The sequence below is a fragment of the Strigops habroptila genome, chromosome 2, assembly GCF_004027225.2.
Source record: "Strigops habroptila isolate Jane chromosome 2, bStrHab1.2.pri, whole genome shotgun sequence".
Taxonomy (NCBI): domain Eukaryota; kingdom Metazoa; phylum Chordata; class Aves; order Psittaciformes; family Psittacidae; genus Strigops; species Strigops habroptila.
The window spans coordinates 49,406,020-49,421,865 of NC_044278.2; the positions used below are offsets into that span (position 1 = coordinate 49,406,020).

The 15,846-nt window shown below is 42.7% G+C and overlaps 1 protein-coding gene across 1 annotated transcript; it reads right to left on the reverse strand.

Moving 5' to 3' along the window:
• Positions 1 to 531: 531 nt before the first annotated feature.
• Positions 532 to 1,176, reverse strand: CLDN34 (claudin 34). Its single transcript, XM_030476412.1, has one exon. It carries the CDS (start codon positions 1,174 to 1,176, stop codon positions 532 to 534), a length of 645 nt encoding a protein of 214 aa, XP_030332272.1.
• Positions 1,177 to 15,846: the final 14,670 nt, after the last annotated feature.

Here is a 15,846-nt window from a genome sequence, read left to right on the forward strand (position 1 = left end):
AGACTTGTCTCTTTATGTGCCCTCGAGGAAGAGGAGAAACTAGCAACACCTTCATAAGACAATTCAGGGAAGACTCTGACACAACCATGATGACACTCATATTATTGGTATTAAAAGTCTTGATGTGTCACAAAAACTACTTAGCTACAGAAGTAATTAAATAATAGACAAAATAGCTTAGTACCAACAAGGAAACAAGTTCACATTTAACATATTATTTCACATTTTTCTAACAGGACAGTTAGTTCAAAGTCAACTCTTTGAGCACAGTAAATACCTTACACAAAAAATAAATTAATCAATAACATTTGTATATACAAAAGAGGACAACTGGTAAAACTTAACCACAGGTGGTGTTCAACGGCAATCATCTCAAAGATGAGTAATTCCGCTGGTTCATATACAAAATAGTGTGGCTACTATAGACTAAAATCAAATTCTGCAGTGCCTTGATTCTAAAGCCACTTGTGCTGCCATCCTTATCTCTTGACTATGCTCTTGTTCTGAAACAGCTTGGGGGGATTTATCCTGTCAGCATTTCATGATAGTGTTTGTGGTCACCGGAAATCTGTACAAGAGAGAAAAAATCCCACTTAGCAGCAGGAGGATGACAGCTACAATCCCGACAGGAATGGCAGCACCGGCTTCCTGTGCCACTGGGCTGGAGGGCATGTAGTAAGAAGGAGGAAAAGCAATGCTCTGGTTGTGCGTTACAGAATAGAAATTCCAGCTCACGGGAATCAGGACGCACAGACCAGTGAATATGTAGAAGCAGCCACCCACCAGGAAGAAATGGGTAATAAAAGTTTTGTGAGTGATTCCCATGTAAACATTCCTCAGAGCAAAGATTGTGGCAGTCAGTCCCAGCAAGCCCGTGAACATGGCAATTAACAGGAGACCCTGAGCGGCATAGATTTCAGCAGGGATGAAGGAGTCATAGCCACTGAATTTGTGGCAGAACTGTTCTTTATAGCCAGGTGAGACCTGAAAGTAACTGATGAAGCAGACTTTCCAAATCCCCACCCAGGCAATGCCGGAGGAGATGATGGTGGTGTTGTCCACGTGCCACACTCTCCATTCCACACTTCCCATTGAAACTGTGCATAGGATCCAGCCTACCATACCCAGAGCAAAGGCAGCTAGCTGGAGGTGCGAGCTGCTGACCAGGGAGCTCATCCTCTGGAGGTCTTGTGCTCTGCCGCAGACACAATTGCCATGTGAAGTGAGAGAGGCACTGGAAAGAAACAGTATAAGATTACAAAAGCAATTATTATTTGGGTGAATAGGTGAACCTGATAGTGAAAAAGAAAAAGCGGGAGTGAATATGTGTACAGAGGGAGAATGGTACTCATCTTTCCCCAGCTGTAATGAATTGTTGAAGTTTAATGTCATGGACAAATAACATCTAGGTTTTATTCTGAATATGTCGTTGTATCACAACGAGAAGAATGGGTCTCTGGTTGGCTCCCATTACAATCTCCTTTTTACATCCACAACAGGAAAATTCACATCTTTTTCCAAGCTATTTGCTTCTTTGGTAATGAACCATTATGTTCAAAGATCCTCATACGTATTACTCATAATCACGTTACTGGCTAGGAGAAACTAAATCTGACAAAATCCTCAGGATCCTGGCTGTTGCAAGAGATCCTACAGAGCAGCCGCAGAAGCCATGCTCCATGCTTCTCTCTCCTGGCAGCTGTGTTTTCGGTGCAGCAGCCCAACCTGAACAGACTTTTGCTTTTGTGCTGCCCTGTCTGAGAGCTGCTGAGACCAGCCTTGGGCACAAAACACTGTAGTTCAGAGACATGAGCAAATCCAGGCCACAGAGTCTAATACTTTGACCATTTTTAGATTATTTAACCATGACTATGTTAGCAGGAACACTTGAATTAATCAGAAATATAATGCTCTGCGCAGGGGCTGGAGCCTGGCTGTGCTGCCATTGCTTTCTCACCCTCAAACTTTAACCAAGATTTCTTTAGTCTTCCCCCTTTGCAAATCACACTCATTCATAACCTGTGCAACTTCTCCAGTTCAAATCATCCTAGCACTGCAGTGGAAAAGATTTTAGTCATTTAGCTTAGTAACAGATTTTTGTTTGTTTGTTTGTACATTCTGAGTGCAAATTAGGTGTTTATTCTAATTTAAAAAAAATAATCTGTTGATCTCCCATGTCTTTCATACAACCTTCTCAACTACTATAGGAATCAGAGAAGATGTGGCCTTGAATTTATTATATAGATATGACAGGTTCTAGGGATCTTTACATTTTATGAGCTATCAAATACTTTAACTTCTGGTTTCATTGAATTCAAGACTGGATAAATACTGCTCACTCTAATAAGAAGGTAGATCTGCAACTATGTGTTGTTACTAAAGCGATAACTTTTCTATTTACTTAAGCTAACAGATTCAGTTGGTGATACAATCTAATTGCAAAAATACACCTGTGGAAATCTTAAATTAAAAATATCTTCGTAATAATATAGCCTTAAGCAAACGCTGTCTATCATCTCATACCAGTGCCCACCATATACTTACTTCAGTCTTGGAGCTGATGCCAGTGATAAGAGGATGGGATGGGGTGGTTTTTAATGCCAGCCAAACGCAGCAACATCTGCAGTTTTATCATTTTGGCCTCCCACTTCATCTGTGTATCATCTCTGATAGGACTGATTTCCTGTGGGACATATTAATCTCCATTATTGCAAATGTACATTTAATCCTTTCCTGCATGAAGGAAATTGCTCTGGAATAGCCTCCTGTGTTTTATCTGCTTAAACAGAAACCAATTTATAAATGCTTTCTCGATCTGCTACATTATTTACAAAGTGATTATACCCCCTCTGTCTAATTAACAGTTAACCAGCCACATAGCACATTAGTAGCCCCATAGGACATTAAGAATGGTTTTCTTTCTGTTCCACCTCAAAACAGTGTTGTTTTTGTACATGTCTAGAGATGGGAAGGTGATAGACAGGAAAGAGAGTGACCAAAGGAGGCCTGCACTGTTTCCTTCTGCTTCTGTTTGAATTAGTTGTCCACACAGAGGCCAAGCCTCAACCATATTAAAGTACCATTTTGTGCAGAGCCCATATTTCTGTAACGCTTTTTGTATACATTGTAAGTAGTCGTTTAAACAACTTGGTGCTATCAAGGTCATAAAAGATAGGGAAGCAGGCCAATCCGTGTCATTGAGAGCTGCTCAGAGAATGGTATCAGTGTACGTCTTCAGAGACTGAATTTACTCAGCTGTCTGCTTACAGAAGTAAATGAGATTGTATCCATGATTACTGAGCCTTCTATCAAAGCTTCATGTGCTAAGCTACTTAGCATGGTGTCTAGAATTGAGTTATGAAACTAAATAATAGGAAAATTCTTTTTTCCTGTGAGATTCACAAAATCCACAGAAGCAGCAAACACACAGGATGAAAGAATTCAAGGCTTTCACAAAAATTCTGAAAACACTGGATAATAACCGGCTAACAAAGATAGGCTTTAGATGAGGTATCAAATGTCTAGACACAAAAAATTGCTTATATAAGAAACAATTCATTTTGGCTCATTTCTCCACACCCTGCCCCCTGGAACTTACTTGATCTAACCTGGTATCACTGACAAATCAAGAGCAAAATCAAGGTGACAAAGAAATACATTTGAGACCGACAATGAAGTTGAATTACAATTCTCGTACCCGCCTCGTTTGGAAAATCAGAAGCCTGTACTTAGGACCTCTTGATGTTAAGATTCAGCAAGAACATAAGGAACAAAATATCAAGGTGAAATAGTTACAGGAATTTGCTTATCATATGAAAACATGTCAAAATTAAAACAAAGATCTAGTACTCATTCCAGTCTCTATCATTATGAATATTAATAAACACATTGTAGGTTTTACATCAAATGAGACCAGATATGTATCGCTTGCCAAAAGCAATTGATTTTAAGGGAAGACGTTGGATAAGAACATACTTAGTTTCAAGTTTCTGACATAACCCTAAGCCTGAGCACCACTGGAGGTTGCAGCATCCATGACACCTTGGGCATCCCATGGGACAAGGGCATCCCATGGGACTAGGGCATCGAACTGCAGCGGTCCAGCCAGAGCATCAGCCCAGGTCACGCCATGTGACCGCCTGCCAGCGGGCGAAAAGCACCAGGGGAGCTCGTTTCCCCCTAAATGCAACGAGATACGTTTATTTTCCAGGACTCCGCTGTGCAAACATTTCCAAAGGCGGGGGGGCGGGGAGAAGACTTTTCGCTTGCAGATGCAAGTAAAACCGGGAATGAGCTGCAGAGGGCGTCTCCCTCCAGGATTTCACCCATCCCGGCGGCTCCCTGGCTGTGAGAGGGAACGGAAGGGAAGAGAAAGGAAGGGAAAGGAAGGGAAGGGAAGGGAAGAAAAAAGGAAGGGAAGGAAAAAGGAAGGGAAAGAGAAAGAAAGGGGAAACGCTGCCCAAGCCTCCATCCGTGCGAGATGATGCAGGCACTGAACTCAGCTCCAACACCAGCAGGGCCCTTCCTGTCGGTTTCAAAGACAGAAGCATCCCCTTCGGAAAGGAAGAACTGGATCCATCACTAACTTGTCATTCACATAAAAAAGCGAAGAAATAATTTTCTTTAATAAGACCTTTTGGTCCCTGGGCAAATGCCCTTTCCAGCCTTCTGAGAGAAAAATGTGACAGTTCAGTCCCTGCATGTTTCGAGCTATACTGGATAAAATACAGCTCAAAGCCCAGATCATATGGCAGTCCGTGCTAACACAGACAGTATTGGCATAATCTGTTGGTTGGTTTCATGCTTTAATAATCATATAAGTATTTTTAACTAATTTAATTAGTATAGTAAGATTACCTATATGCTTTGAATAATACAATGATGTAACACGATCACTCTATGAAATTTCCTAAGGCAAATGAACTCAGCATGAATTCAGCCAGCTATTAGTTGGTGTTGCTCACTCAGATTTCAGTATCCAATGTTTGCATGCCAGCTATGTCATGGGACGGAGGTAGCCTGCAAAGGCAATCTTGCCAGGAGGAACAAGCTAGGCCTATATGATGTGTATGTCAGTGGACCAAAAAGCATGACTGAAAACACTTTTCACCCAAAGAAGCAAGTTAAGTAGTGGCTATAGTTCTATCTCAGTGTCCCATGATTTCATCATTTTCATTTAAAATCGATTCAGTCCAATCCACAAGCATTCCAGCAGCTTCTGGGGACAGCCTTTGGGAAGTCCAGAAACGATAGCTAAGAAAGGAGAGCTATTTCTACAAGCTTCTCACCTGATAGTCCCTTGCTATCATTTTATCTCCTAACACATCTTTCATTTCCTTCCCTGCATGGATGTATTTTTAACTAAATACCCTACCTGAGTAAAAGCAAACTGTAAACTTGCTAGCATGCAATGGAAATTTGAGAGAGAAAACAGAAGCTAATGGTAAAAGATGATACATGCTAGTGAATTCATCCAAATACAGAAACTTCAAGGATCCTTTTGTATTTACTGCTTATTTTTATTTAAATCAAGTGTTGCACAGTGAGTAGTCTGTTCATAGAAAGTGTGTTGAGCCACTGCCTGTATTCTTTAGGGGCAGAATGAAACAAGACTTTCCCCCTCTTAGCTACAAGAAACAGAAGAGGGTGCCCAGGAGATGTGTTGACTTTCCTACAACTGCAAGCTTGCTTCTAGGAGGAAAAATGGAGCAAGCTGCTCTCTCAAATGCCAAGTGTTTCACAGAGGGTTTTTGGGGTCATCTGTGCATGAGGCTTACCTTTAGAAAGACTAAAATGAAATGCTGCAGTTGAAGAGATAACAGTCTGTCCTTTGTGGCTACAGCCCCCCCTCCTCATGTTCTCAGCAGCAAACAGAAATGGAGCTGTACTTGAAATTTTGTCAACGCTTCTTTTACTTCCAGTAATTGCTAGTGACAAAAGGCTGGGGCTGTGATATCAGTTCTCAGAGCAGAGAAACCTAAATGGCACCAAATGCATTTCACTTCTGGAATTAATACTGGGTCCTCTGAAAAGCTCTTTTAATTCCATTCAGCAGTCTGTACACATCAGCTGGGTTTCAGATCTGCTTCCTAAAACTCAACCTGCCTTAAGCTCCTGAAAGAAAGATTTGTAAAAGCTGCAGGTAAATGCAGGGAAAACAGTTAGCATGCTTTCTTAATTAGTGCATTTAAATATAATGGGGCTTTTCAGGTTAATGGGTCTCAGACTCCCTCATGGGGTGAGGGCCTGTGCCAGGAGCTGATGTCCATCTTGTGGGGGGCATAAGAGAGTGCCCCCAACTACACAATCACCAGCAAGATTTCTTAAATGCATCATTTTATATGCATGAGCTTCAGAAAGCAGAGGGAAGCCCCAAAGCTTGCCTACCCTGATGTCTGGTACAGAGAAAAGAGCACTAAGGGGTCAGAAGTGTGACTAAGGCAACCGCATGCAGGTCCCAGAGAGCTCACACATGAGTGGGAAGATAAGGGCACTGAATACAGGCCCTCATGAGATGTTCCCCAGCAAGAGCCACCTCCCAGCCAAAAGAACAGGAACTAATGCTGCCTGGTGCCTGTGGGAGAAATGAAGAACACCCAAAGCATTGGCCTGGATGTGCTGCCCAGGCACCCGGTGAGGAGGAATAAGCATTGCCCGTGTGACCGTGCATGTGGAACTGCCCATAGAAGGGGGAATTGGAGGGCACTCAACCTGCAGACCGCAACCTGATGATGAGAGTTTTTCTGCAGACACTGGGTGGGTGGTTGAAAGAAGAGCTTTCCAAAAGGATAGGAGACAATACCTGTTTCTTTGTAAGTGACAGCACAGCTACACCAAAATACACTACAAAATGTAACAACCGAAGAACGAAGTGTGAGTCTCCCTGCCTGCAGCCTGTCTGCCTGTTGAGAGACAGTTTTGCTTTAGGATTTCTACTGCAACTTATGAATACCTTGAAGAGAAAGTTCATGATAAATTCTTCTTATATAAAATACACACAAAGATGTTTTTCCCAGCCTGTGTAAGCAAGAATTAATTTATTTCCATTTTTTTTCATGTTTTAAGCAAATATTTTTGCATTGGATGTTGCCAGACACCACACACATTTTGAAATTAACATTCAAATCTTCCTTTTGTAAAGTTTTACAGCCAAGATGCAGCTTTATTGGTCTATACTGGACATGGTTTACTAACCAAATCCTTTGTTCAATCTAAGTCTCACTGTGGAAAGGGAGTCTAAACCAACCCCAACGGCACAGTAATTAAGAAGGTCTCTTCTTAGCAATATCCTTATGATTTAATGCTTGAAAACTTAATTCTTCAGTTCCCAGTTGGGAAAACATTCTTTATAGGAAACAAATAAATATTTCATTCTCTCCCCATCTGTTCTCTATCAGTACTTCATAAAATAAGTCGTATTAAAAAAAAAGGAGACTTACTTCTGTAGGTCTGCGAGTTGCCTGAGGCTTTGAAGCAGTGTCAGCTGCATGAAGCGAGTTCCAGAAGGGAGGTGGAAAAAAATGCCCCTGCAAATTGTCTGACTTGTTACACTACCAAATAGGTACCTCACAGTTCCTTGTCACTCTCCCACTAAGTCAACAAAGATGTAGGAAGTCAGTTAATCATTAACATATTATAAAAATATTAAAACTTTCCCATATGCCATCTTTTCTAATTGCTCTAAAACACTTACAAAGTACAGGGATAACTCCTGTGGAAAATCCAGTTTTCTGTAAAATACCCTTTCAGAAAATCTGCCTTTGTGATGACAAGATTTTCCAGCCTGCGACCACCACATTGTCCCGGCCTGAAGGACACACAATTCTCATCTGAAAGAAAATGAAATTATTTCATAACTCTTTATTCTTTGTTAGGAGTTTTCCTCCTGTATTTATGCAACCCAAATTAGTTCAGCTCTGCAGTGGGAAGAAATAGAGGGGAGAAGGAGGAGGTTTTCTGAGGAGTGAACTCAAGTTGAACTGGTCTCTTTTTAGACTGTGGTTGGCAGTACCCACACGAGTACAAATAGTACCATGCTTTCTATCTCAGATGCTTTTTAAAAAGAACAAAAACAAGACTTTTTTTTAAATTATATTTGCCTTGCTCTGTGGTTTTCCTATGAATGTAAACAATGATTCTTACAAATCATAGGAGAGTTCTTACCTCTGCTCTGGTTTCTCCTCTTCGAAACCTAGAATAGCAATGTTAAACTCCACTGATGCACTGGCTTCTACAGTGGTAAGATATTTCCAGAGCTGGTGTTGAAAGTCGAGGAAGTTGATTTCATGGAAGTATCCTGAAATGGGAAGCCCTCATCGAAAAATTCTTCACACCTCTAACACACACCATGACTGCTCATTGCCAGCACTAAAGAGGGCTTTAAAATGGCAGTAGTCCATAGCCTTCAGCTTTCTGCATCACCTTTAAGCCAGCTCCCCAGCTCTCTTACTGTATCTTCCAGCTGATGCTGATTCACAGGTTTCATGTGCAGATAGCACAGCCCGGCCATGGCCACAGAGTTTTACCTTCTTCTGCAGCTTACCACCTGGCTGGGATCTCCTCTCTGGCTGGTCACAGCTAGATGGTGTTAGTTTATTGCATAGCCAAACTCAGCTACTCAGGCTTTGCTGTTGCGTGCCAAAACCCCCTGACACATATGGACCCCGATGGGCTTGCTGTCACGTGTTTGACTTGAATATAGCCTTTTGACATGGTGATGGGCCTCCTGATTGAGAAGGACAGCATCCTTGAGCAGTAGGCAGCTGGCAGATAGGTTCCTTTTCTTGGATTTAATAACTGTGTGAGGCAAAATTTGCAGGCAAACCTATTGCTGATTTTACACATGAAGCTGCTGCATGCAGCCTATCTGCCCAACTGTGCGATAGGAGTGGCACCCCCTTCACTACTTCTAGAACAACACTCCTTTTTCCCCCCAAATTCTGTATGTCTGACATAATTCTTCTTGGTCACAAAAAACCCATTATGAAGTTTTAAAGATTAAATTGTACAGAAATATAATGACTTTGATGTATTTGTCAGCCAACATATGGGCAGTGAAGTTTAATTCAACTGGAAATCTACAGTGCCTAGTCTGTGATAGCATAACCAGCAGCGTAAGCACCATTACATTAGTGAGAAATATAATGCACACAAAATGGAATGAAAGCAAGATAAGAAGCAAACAACAGTAGTAAGTGGTTTTCTTCTCAGTAGATGATTGTGACTTCTATAAATGTGTTCCATTTTGGTGTATTAGTGACAAATTACTAGGAAGCAGATGGAAATTAAATAAGTTTCTGAATGCCTTATTTAAAGGAACCCATTTTACACATCAGATTTTATTGTTTGTTGAATGCCAATGGTTAATACTTGTTTTGGGCAGAAAACGTTTGCTTTCTTCCTCTTGTGGCCTTGACCCAAAGCACACTGAAATCAGTGGGAATAGTTCTGCTGACTTCAAAGACCTTTAGATCAAGCCTGGTCCCTTCTGTGGTTTACAATTTCACTGCTAAATACCATAGAACAGGAAATGTTTGTTTCAAGTTATTTTTCCTTTCATTCCCCACATTGAAAAAACAGCCTGAAATCAAGATGCTGTGCAAGATACATTGCCCAACGAGTGGTGTCAAACAGGCAGCAGACAGAGCCCCATAACCAGCTCAGAGGCTCAGCACAAGTACTTTCTCACTTCTTCTTTTGAGACAAAGGTTACCCCCAGAAACACAGCAGCCTCCCTGCATGCAGATTGCCAGCCTGTGGTCAGTGAACTGGGGATTACAGTTATTTCATCCTCACTCTTCGTCACCACTTGTCCTCAGCAGATCAGCAGAGCAGCACCTCTCCAAATCCAACACTGAACCAAAGTGTGGGCCTCTAAAAACCGCAGCTTGAGTCTGAGGAAAATATTTACATAAACACCTTTCCTAGCGGTGTGTATTTATGGTGTCCTTTGAAACCTGGGAAATCCAGAAATCAGACAAACAGCTTGACTGAATTCAACACAACTCAAATCACAAAGTGCTTCACAGCCCAGCATTTTGCCTGTGCCTATTTTGACTATGCCTCTTCAGACACAGATCACACATACATTGTCAACGGTATGTTAAATGACATCGAAAAGCTGGACACTTAAAAGATGAGGATGCATTTTCAAAGAGTGCACAATAATTGCATTGCAATTGTTGCCCCACTGTTGAGGCTAATCCCGTAACAGCCCACTGGACACCTGCATGGATAAACTCTACAGCTGTTGCAATAACAAACACCCAAAAGCAAGATGGGCTTTTGGAGGGGTTAAAATCCCTTGCACTTCATCGTGCATGCCCTGGGAAGGGGGAAGTCAGCTTCCAGGCCAGGGCTTTGGGGTTCCTGTTGCTCTTACAGATAGAGACCACCAGCGGTGGTGGGATGGACGGCCACAGCAGGCTCCTAACACCACCCTGGGACAGGGGTGCTCTTGTCACAGCACAACAAAGGGCTCGGTTGTTAAACAGCTCAACTTTTGCTTTTAGAGTGGTTATCGCTCTCTTCCTCCTGCCAAGTCTGGCTGCGGCTGGGACCGTGCAGCCCAGGGCTTGCCTCTGAAGAGAGGCACCCGCTGCCAAGCTCAACGGACTCCACAGGGAAACACCACACATTATCACATACTCAACTCAATCCCAAACTACGTTCACCCCATTCATAGCTGCCAGCGGGTGCTGCTTGCTTTTGTGGTTGATCCCATCAGCTGGGAGGTTCTCTGGCTCCGGAGAAGTTGGTAACCATTTTGTTGTGCTACTGCCATTATGTCTTGTTAGCTCTGTTTGTACTTTTTCTGTCCAGTGTGGGTGAAATTTAAACACATTTTAGTCTAACACTGCAATAGGCTTAAATTATGAGACATTATACATTGTTCCTCCTAGCAAGAGAGACAGTGTTCAATGCTCAATTTAGGTATTGGAAGCTGGAGAGCCTGTATTTCACCGATGTCTGGATTTGCTTCCTTCCAAACACAGCACTAGTATCCCTATTGATGGTCAAATACTTGTTTAGTGCTTCTTCTATCCAAACTATGTCAGAGATCTTTCGCTCACCATCAATGCCTCAGACTCCCTGCTGACACACTAACAACTCTTCTTTTGTCCTTAACTTTTCCTGGATTGCCCTTATAACTTAGCTAGAAAACTTGCAGAAACTTCCTATGAAGAAGTTGACCCTTTTACTATTGGTCAGTTAAACCCAAGGGGGAAATAGGAACACACAACACACAGCTGCCCAGATTATGTCCGGCATGTGTTGTTTAGATGCTTTCTCCAGAGATCAGGAACCATAGATCCTTTGGAATGGTCTCAGTACCAGGTTTTGATGCAAAATTGAGATGACAGTTACAGACTCGATAATTTCAAGCGGGATGATTTCACTGTGATTGTGACCCAGCAAGGGGCTGATTTAAAACCAGAAGAATTTGTGTTTGGCTTAGCAAGAAACTGATGTTTTTCTCCTGGAGATGCAGAACACAAAAGCTCGCGTGCACAAAATGAAGGGCTGCTAAAATTAGATGCACTTTTGTGGCTTGCGTAGGCTTCTGGTTATTCCCAGGTACCCAAAGTAGGTCATTCAAAGCTTAACAAAGACATTTCCCTCAGACTTGCTGACATGTTAGAGCTGGTGGAAAGACCACCTGATGGGAGGATGTTATCAACACGTTACACTCGGGTTTCGCTCTGGCTCTGCAGCATTTCTGCTCTGTGAGAGCAGTGTTACAACACTGGGCTTTTTTCACTTCATTGACACTGCCTTAGCAGCTTGTTCTTATCAGCCATTAGAAGTCACAAAATAATCAAATTTGTATAAATTTTCATTGAAGGAAACGAAACCAAGAGATCAATAGAAACCTTTAGCTGGTGTGGAGTCATGGAGGCTTTAAAGCTTTACAAAGCAACGCCCTGCACAAATCACAGGGCACTATTAAAGTCCTATGTTAGGAGAAACGTGTGACTCACTGGTTGCTCATTAGATGATCATGGCTATGACCTTGGCTAGAAGAACAACTTCAGGATCATTACTGACAACCCTACAAGGGTTGCTGTGCCTTTAGCCCCCTTCCTGGTTACCGTCATAGCTAAACAATGACTGTGATCTTTCAACTGACAAATACCCTACTAAGATTGATGCAGTAGGAAACAAAAACAAATGTTCTGGTGAGACAGAACATAAAATTGGATTATGCAGAAAACAAAATAGATTGCTTAGGAACTACCTTAACACCACAAGCAGGGTGCCGGTGGGGAGCAGTCCTGCAAGGAGCTCCAGACAGGCAGATTCCTTAAATATGTGAAGGGCAGCTGCATTTCACAAGTGTTTTATTGCAGCAACTCTACCTCAAAGGTAAGACAGCTCTACTTTTATCCTTGTGCTAGTCTCTCATTTGCCTGAGTGCTGGGGAAAGAGGTGTCAGCCTGCCCCTGCTTTGCTTTCCCTCCACGCATTCCATAGCCAGCTCACAAATTACAAGCACAGGAGATGAAAGGCCATTGATCCTCCAAAGCTGTGTGCTCCAGCACACATGGGGGACAGTTTCAGAAAGTGGGGGCAACCACCGGGAAGGAGCCGATGAAGAGAGGTCAGCTTTATGTTGGCCCAGGGAAATGCTTTTACAGACAGCGAGATTTGTCAGTGCAGGAGCACTGGTAAGAGACTCACCCATGTGCAATGCATGATCTCAGAAAACATGAAGATAAACAAAAGCAAACTTAGGAACTAATCAGACCAGTTTGATTTGTGGCAGTTCCTGTAGGTGTATGTGCGGGGGAGTCTGTAATGGAAGAAGACAAATTGTCTGAGATGTGCTGCCCAAAGCACTCAAGCCCGGTTGGCAAACTGAGGGCTTACAGACTCCCACTTATTGTGCTGACCTGTCAGCCTCCCAAAGCCACGAGTTATGATGACTTCTGCTCTTTTAAGACCCCAGTTATAAAACTGTTGGCAATCTAAATATTTACCGAGGTAGTCACACCTTGGTATGTGACCGTGTAACGTAAGAACTGCAAACATCAAAGGTGCCTTTATGGTGACCATAAAATTCTCATTCCAAGTTTCCTGACTTGCAGAGACTTAGCACCCGACCTTCACACTGCACACTGCTGTTCATGACAACAGCACTGTACTGCTGCCACCCCGGAACATTGGCAACTAATCTCTATTTTCACGTCTGCTTTGTGCTCACTGGTTCTCAATAGGTCTTTCTCTGCTAAATGAGTCTCATTTTGCCTGGCTGTGGAAGCATGTACATGGCAACCTTTGCAACCCAGTTTTCATCAGTGAAAGCTCTCTGGTTTAGTCATTATGAGACATTTTCTCTCCTCTATAATCATTTACATGAGTCTTTTCTCATGTTTCCCAGTTTTTCAACTCCTTTGCATTGGATGTGGATAGTAGAACTAGACACGATATTTTAGCTTAGAAAGCTTAGAAAGTTTTCAGTAACATTGCATAGCACGTTTCCAGTGTTCCTCTTCTCTTCCAAGACACTGTTTCAGCCATCATCCTAAAGCTACAGCTCATATTAGCTGTTCATTCACCATGACTCCACACACTTTTTGAGAGTCATTGTTTCCTGGCCTATATGCCACCACCTTGTTCATGTGCTCTCCATCACTTCTCTTTGCATGTTACTGTATGAAATGGCAATTTATTTGAACACACCCAGATGTACTGATCTTGCTCTATACAACTTTTGTCTCCATTGTTTGCCATATATGTGGTGACTGTTACTGGTGCATCTCTTTTGTAATCATCTCTCTTATTCGTGTGGTGGAACTGCCCATCACTTACAAATGCAGGTCTAAATAACTCCACCTTTGCAAAACTAGTGTGACGAGTTTACTCACCTAGCTTTTCCTCTTATTGCAGTAAAAACAGGAGGAAAAGCTATTCTTTTACTTCTCAAACTATAAATGTATACAAACACACACAGAGGATTTGGGGAACAGAGTAACTGAAGAGTTTTGTCAGAATCTCTAGATCTTGCACACCAGAGACATTTCTTCTGCATTCAAATCAAAAGGATTCAGCATGTGCAGGCATTTGACAATTTTGTCAATGTGTGCAATTAATGCTGTGTGCCACAACACCTGGGCTTTTAGAATTTAACGGTGATTTAGGCACCTAAGACATGGATTAATCCCACTTTGATTTCAGTGCCTAAATTAGATTTGTCTCTCTAGAGAAAGAGAAGGATGCAGGGAAGGGAAAGAGACCTGGGTTGAACCACCTCTTTCAGCTTGCCTATGGAGGGAATCCAGGCCAATCGGGCTCCAATTCAGGCCACCAGCTATGTACCTAAATGGTAAGCCAGATCTAGCATCCCATACATGCTGAACAGGAAGAGTTGGGCTTCAATACAGGTATTAATATCAGTGTCTGCACCCAGACACCTCAGACTAGAAAAAAAACAGGAGAAGGGTGCATCTGTAGCTATACCCTCCACAGCTTTTGGCACCCAAGCTGCAATTAGCCAGCACTTTGAACTTGGGTTCAGAGCCTGATGTTATATACTGCATCTGGAGGGTAGGTAGGGCAGCAGGGCAGATTCCAGTCATCCTTCTCCTAGGACTATTTCTGTTTTCTAATGTGCCTACCATGAACTATGCAAGTAGTCCTAGGAACAGAAACCCTGGATCCTCTGCTTCCTATTGATACCCAGATGCTGGGGCTGAATATTTAGGCCTGCTTTGCTCCTGGCTTTCTAAACCATGCTTTTCTGGCAGCTCATGATGACCCAGTTTAAACAGGAATTGGGTATCGCTCTGCCCTCAACCAAAAGCTTGGTGGTAAAGCAAGCTCTGAAGAGGTGGTAATTATGGAAGCAAAACACCAGAGAACAGGCCAGGTGGGTCACTTGGTAGATGTGCAGTGTGCTGTACAGGATGGAAAACACCCTCATCTCCCAGCCCAGGTGACTTAAGCATCTCAGCACACGTAGCTGTCTGGGCTGCCTAGAGCATTAAGATGACTAGAAGGAAAGGACACCTTCTTCCCCCTTGTAATGGGTTCAAACTTAAACAGGGGAAGTTTAGGTTAGATATAAGGAAGAAGTTCTTTACAGTGAGGGTGGTGAAGCACTGGAATGGGTTGCCCAAAGAAGCTGTGGATGCTCCATCCCTGGTGGTGTTCAAGGCCAGGTTGGACAGAGCCTTGGGCGACATGCTTTAGAGTGAGGCGTCCCTGCCCATGGCAGGGGAGTTGGAACTAGATGATCTTAAGGTCCTTTCCAACCCTAACTATTCTATGATTCCTCAATGCTGAGTGCTCATTAGCACCAGAGCTGTGCCAGTGTCTCCTAAGCCAAGAAATGGGCCTTACTGAATGCATTTTACCAGCACCATGGTCTCCTCCTCATGCTGTAAGACTTGCGATCCTGAAATTCCAAGTTGTTCCCTGAAAGTTTAAATTTCAAAGATGCTTTGTATGGTTTGTTTTTTTCACACTACAGTCATTAAGAAAGCCTGCCCTAGCACATGGAGACAGTATGGTTTTGTGGCATCACATATGGACAAAGAGAACAGCAGGGAATCCTCAGCCCTGATGCACTTTACCACTGCATTAGCTTTTCTTCCTTCAGGGCACTGATTCTTCCAGGTTTTCTTGGTTTTCACTTCCTTGAGATCTGTATCACCCTATTATAAAATAAAGCATTTGACTGCTCCACCCCTTTCGGGTCAGTGTTGGCCACTTCGATCATCACAGCTTTATTTCCCTTTTTATCTTTGGAGGAACCACACCTGCCTGTGAAAGCTGCTGAAGCTGTAACTCCTGGGAGTGGCTGTGAATGGTACCCACAATCCTTATGCTTTCGTATTTAAGTTA

Bases quoted from the DNA above. Each gene is read 5' to 3' on its own strand.
- CLDN34 (XM_030476412.1), bottom strand. From the start codon at position 1,176: ATGAGCTCCCTGGTCAGCAGCTCGCACCTCCAGCTAGCTGCCTTTGCT.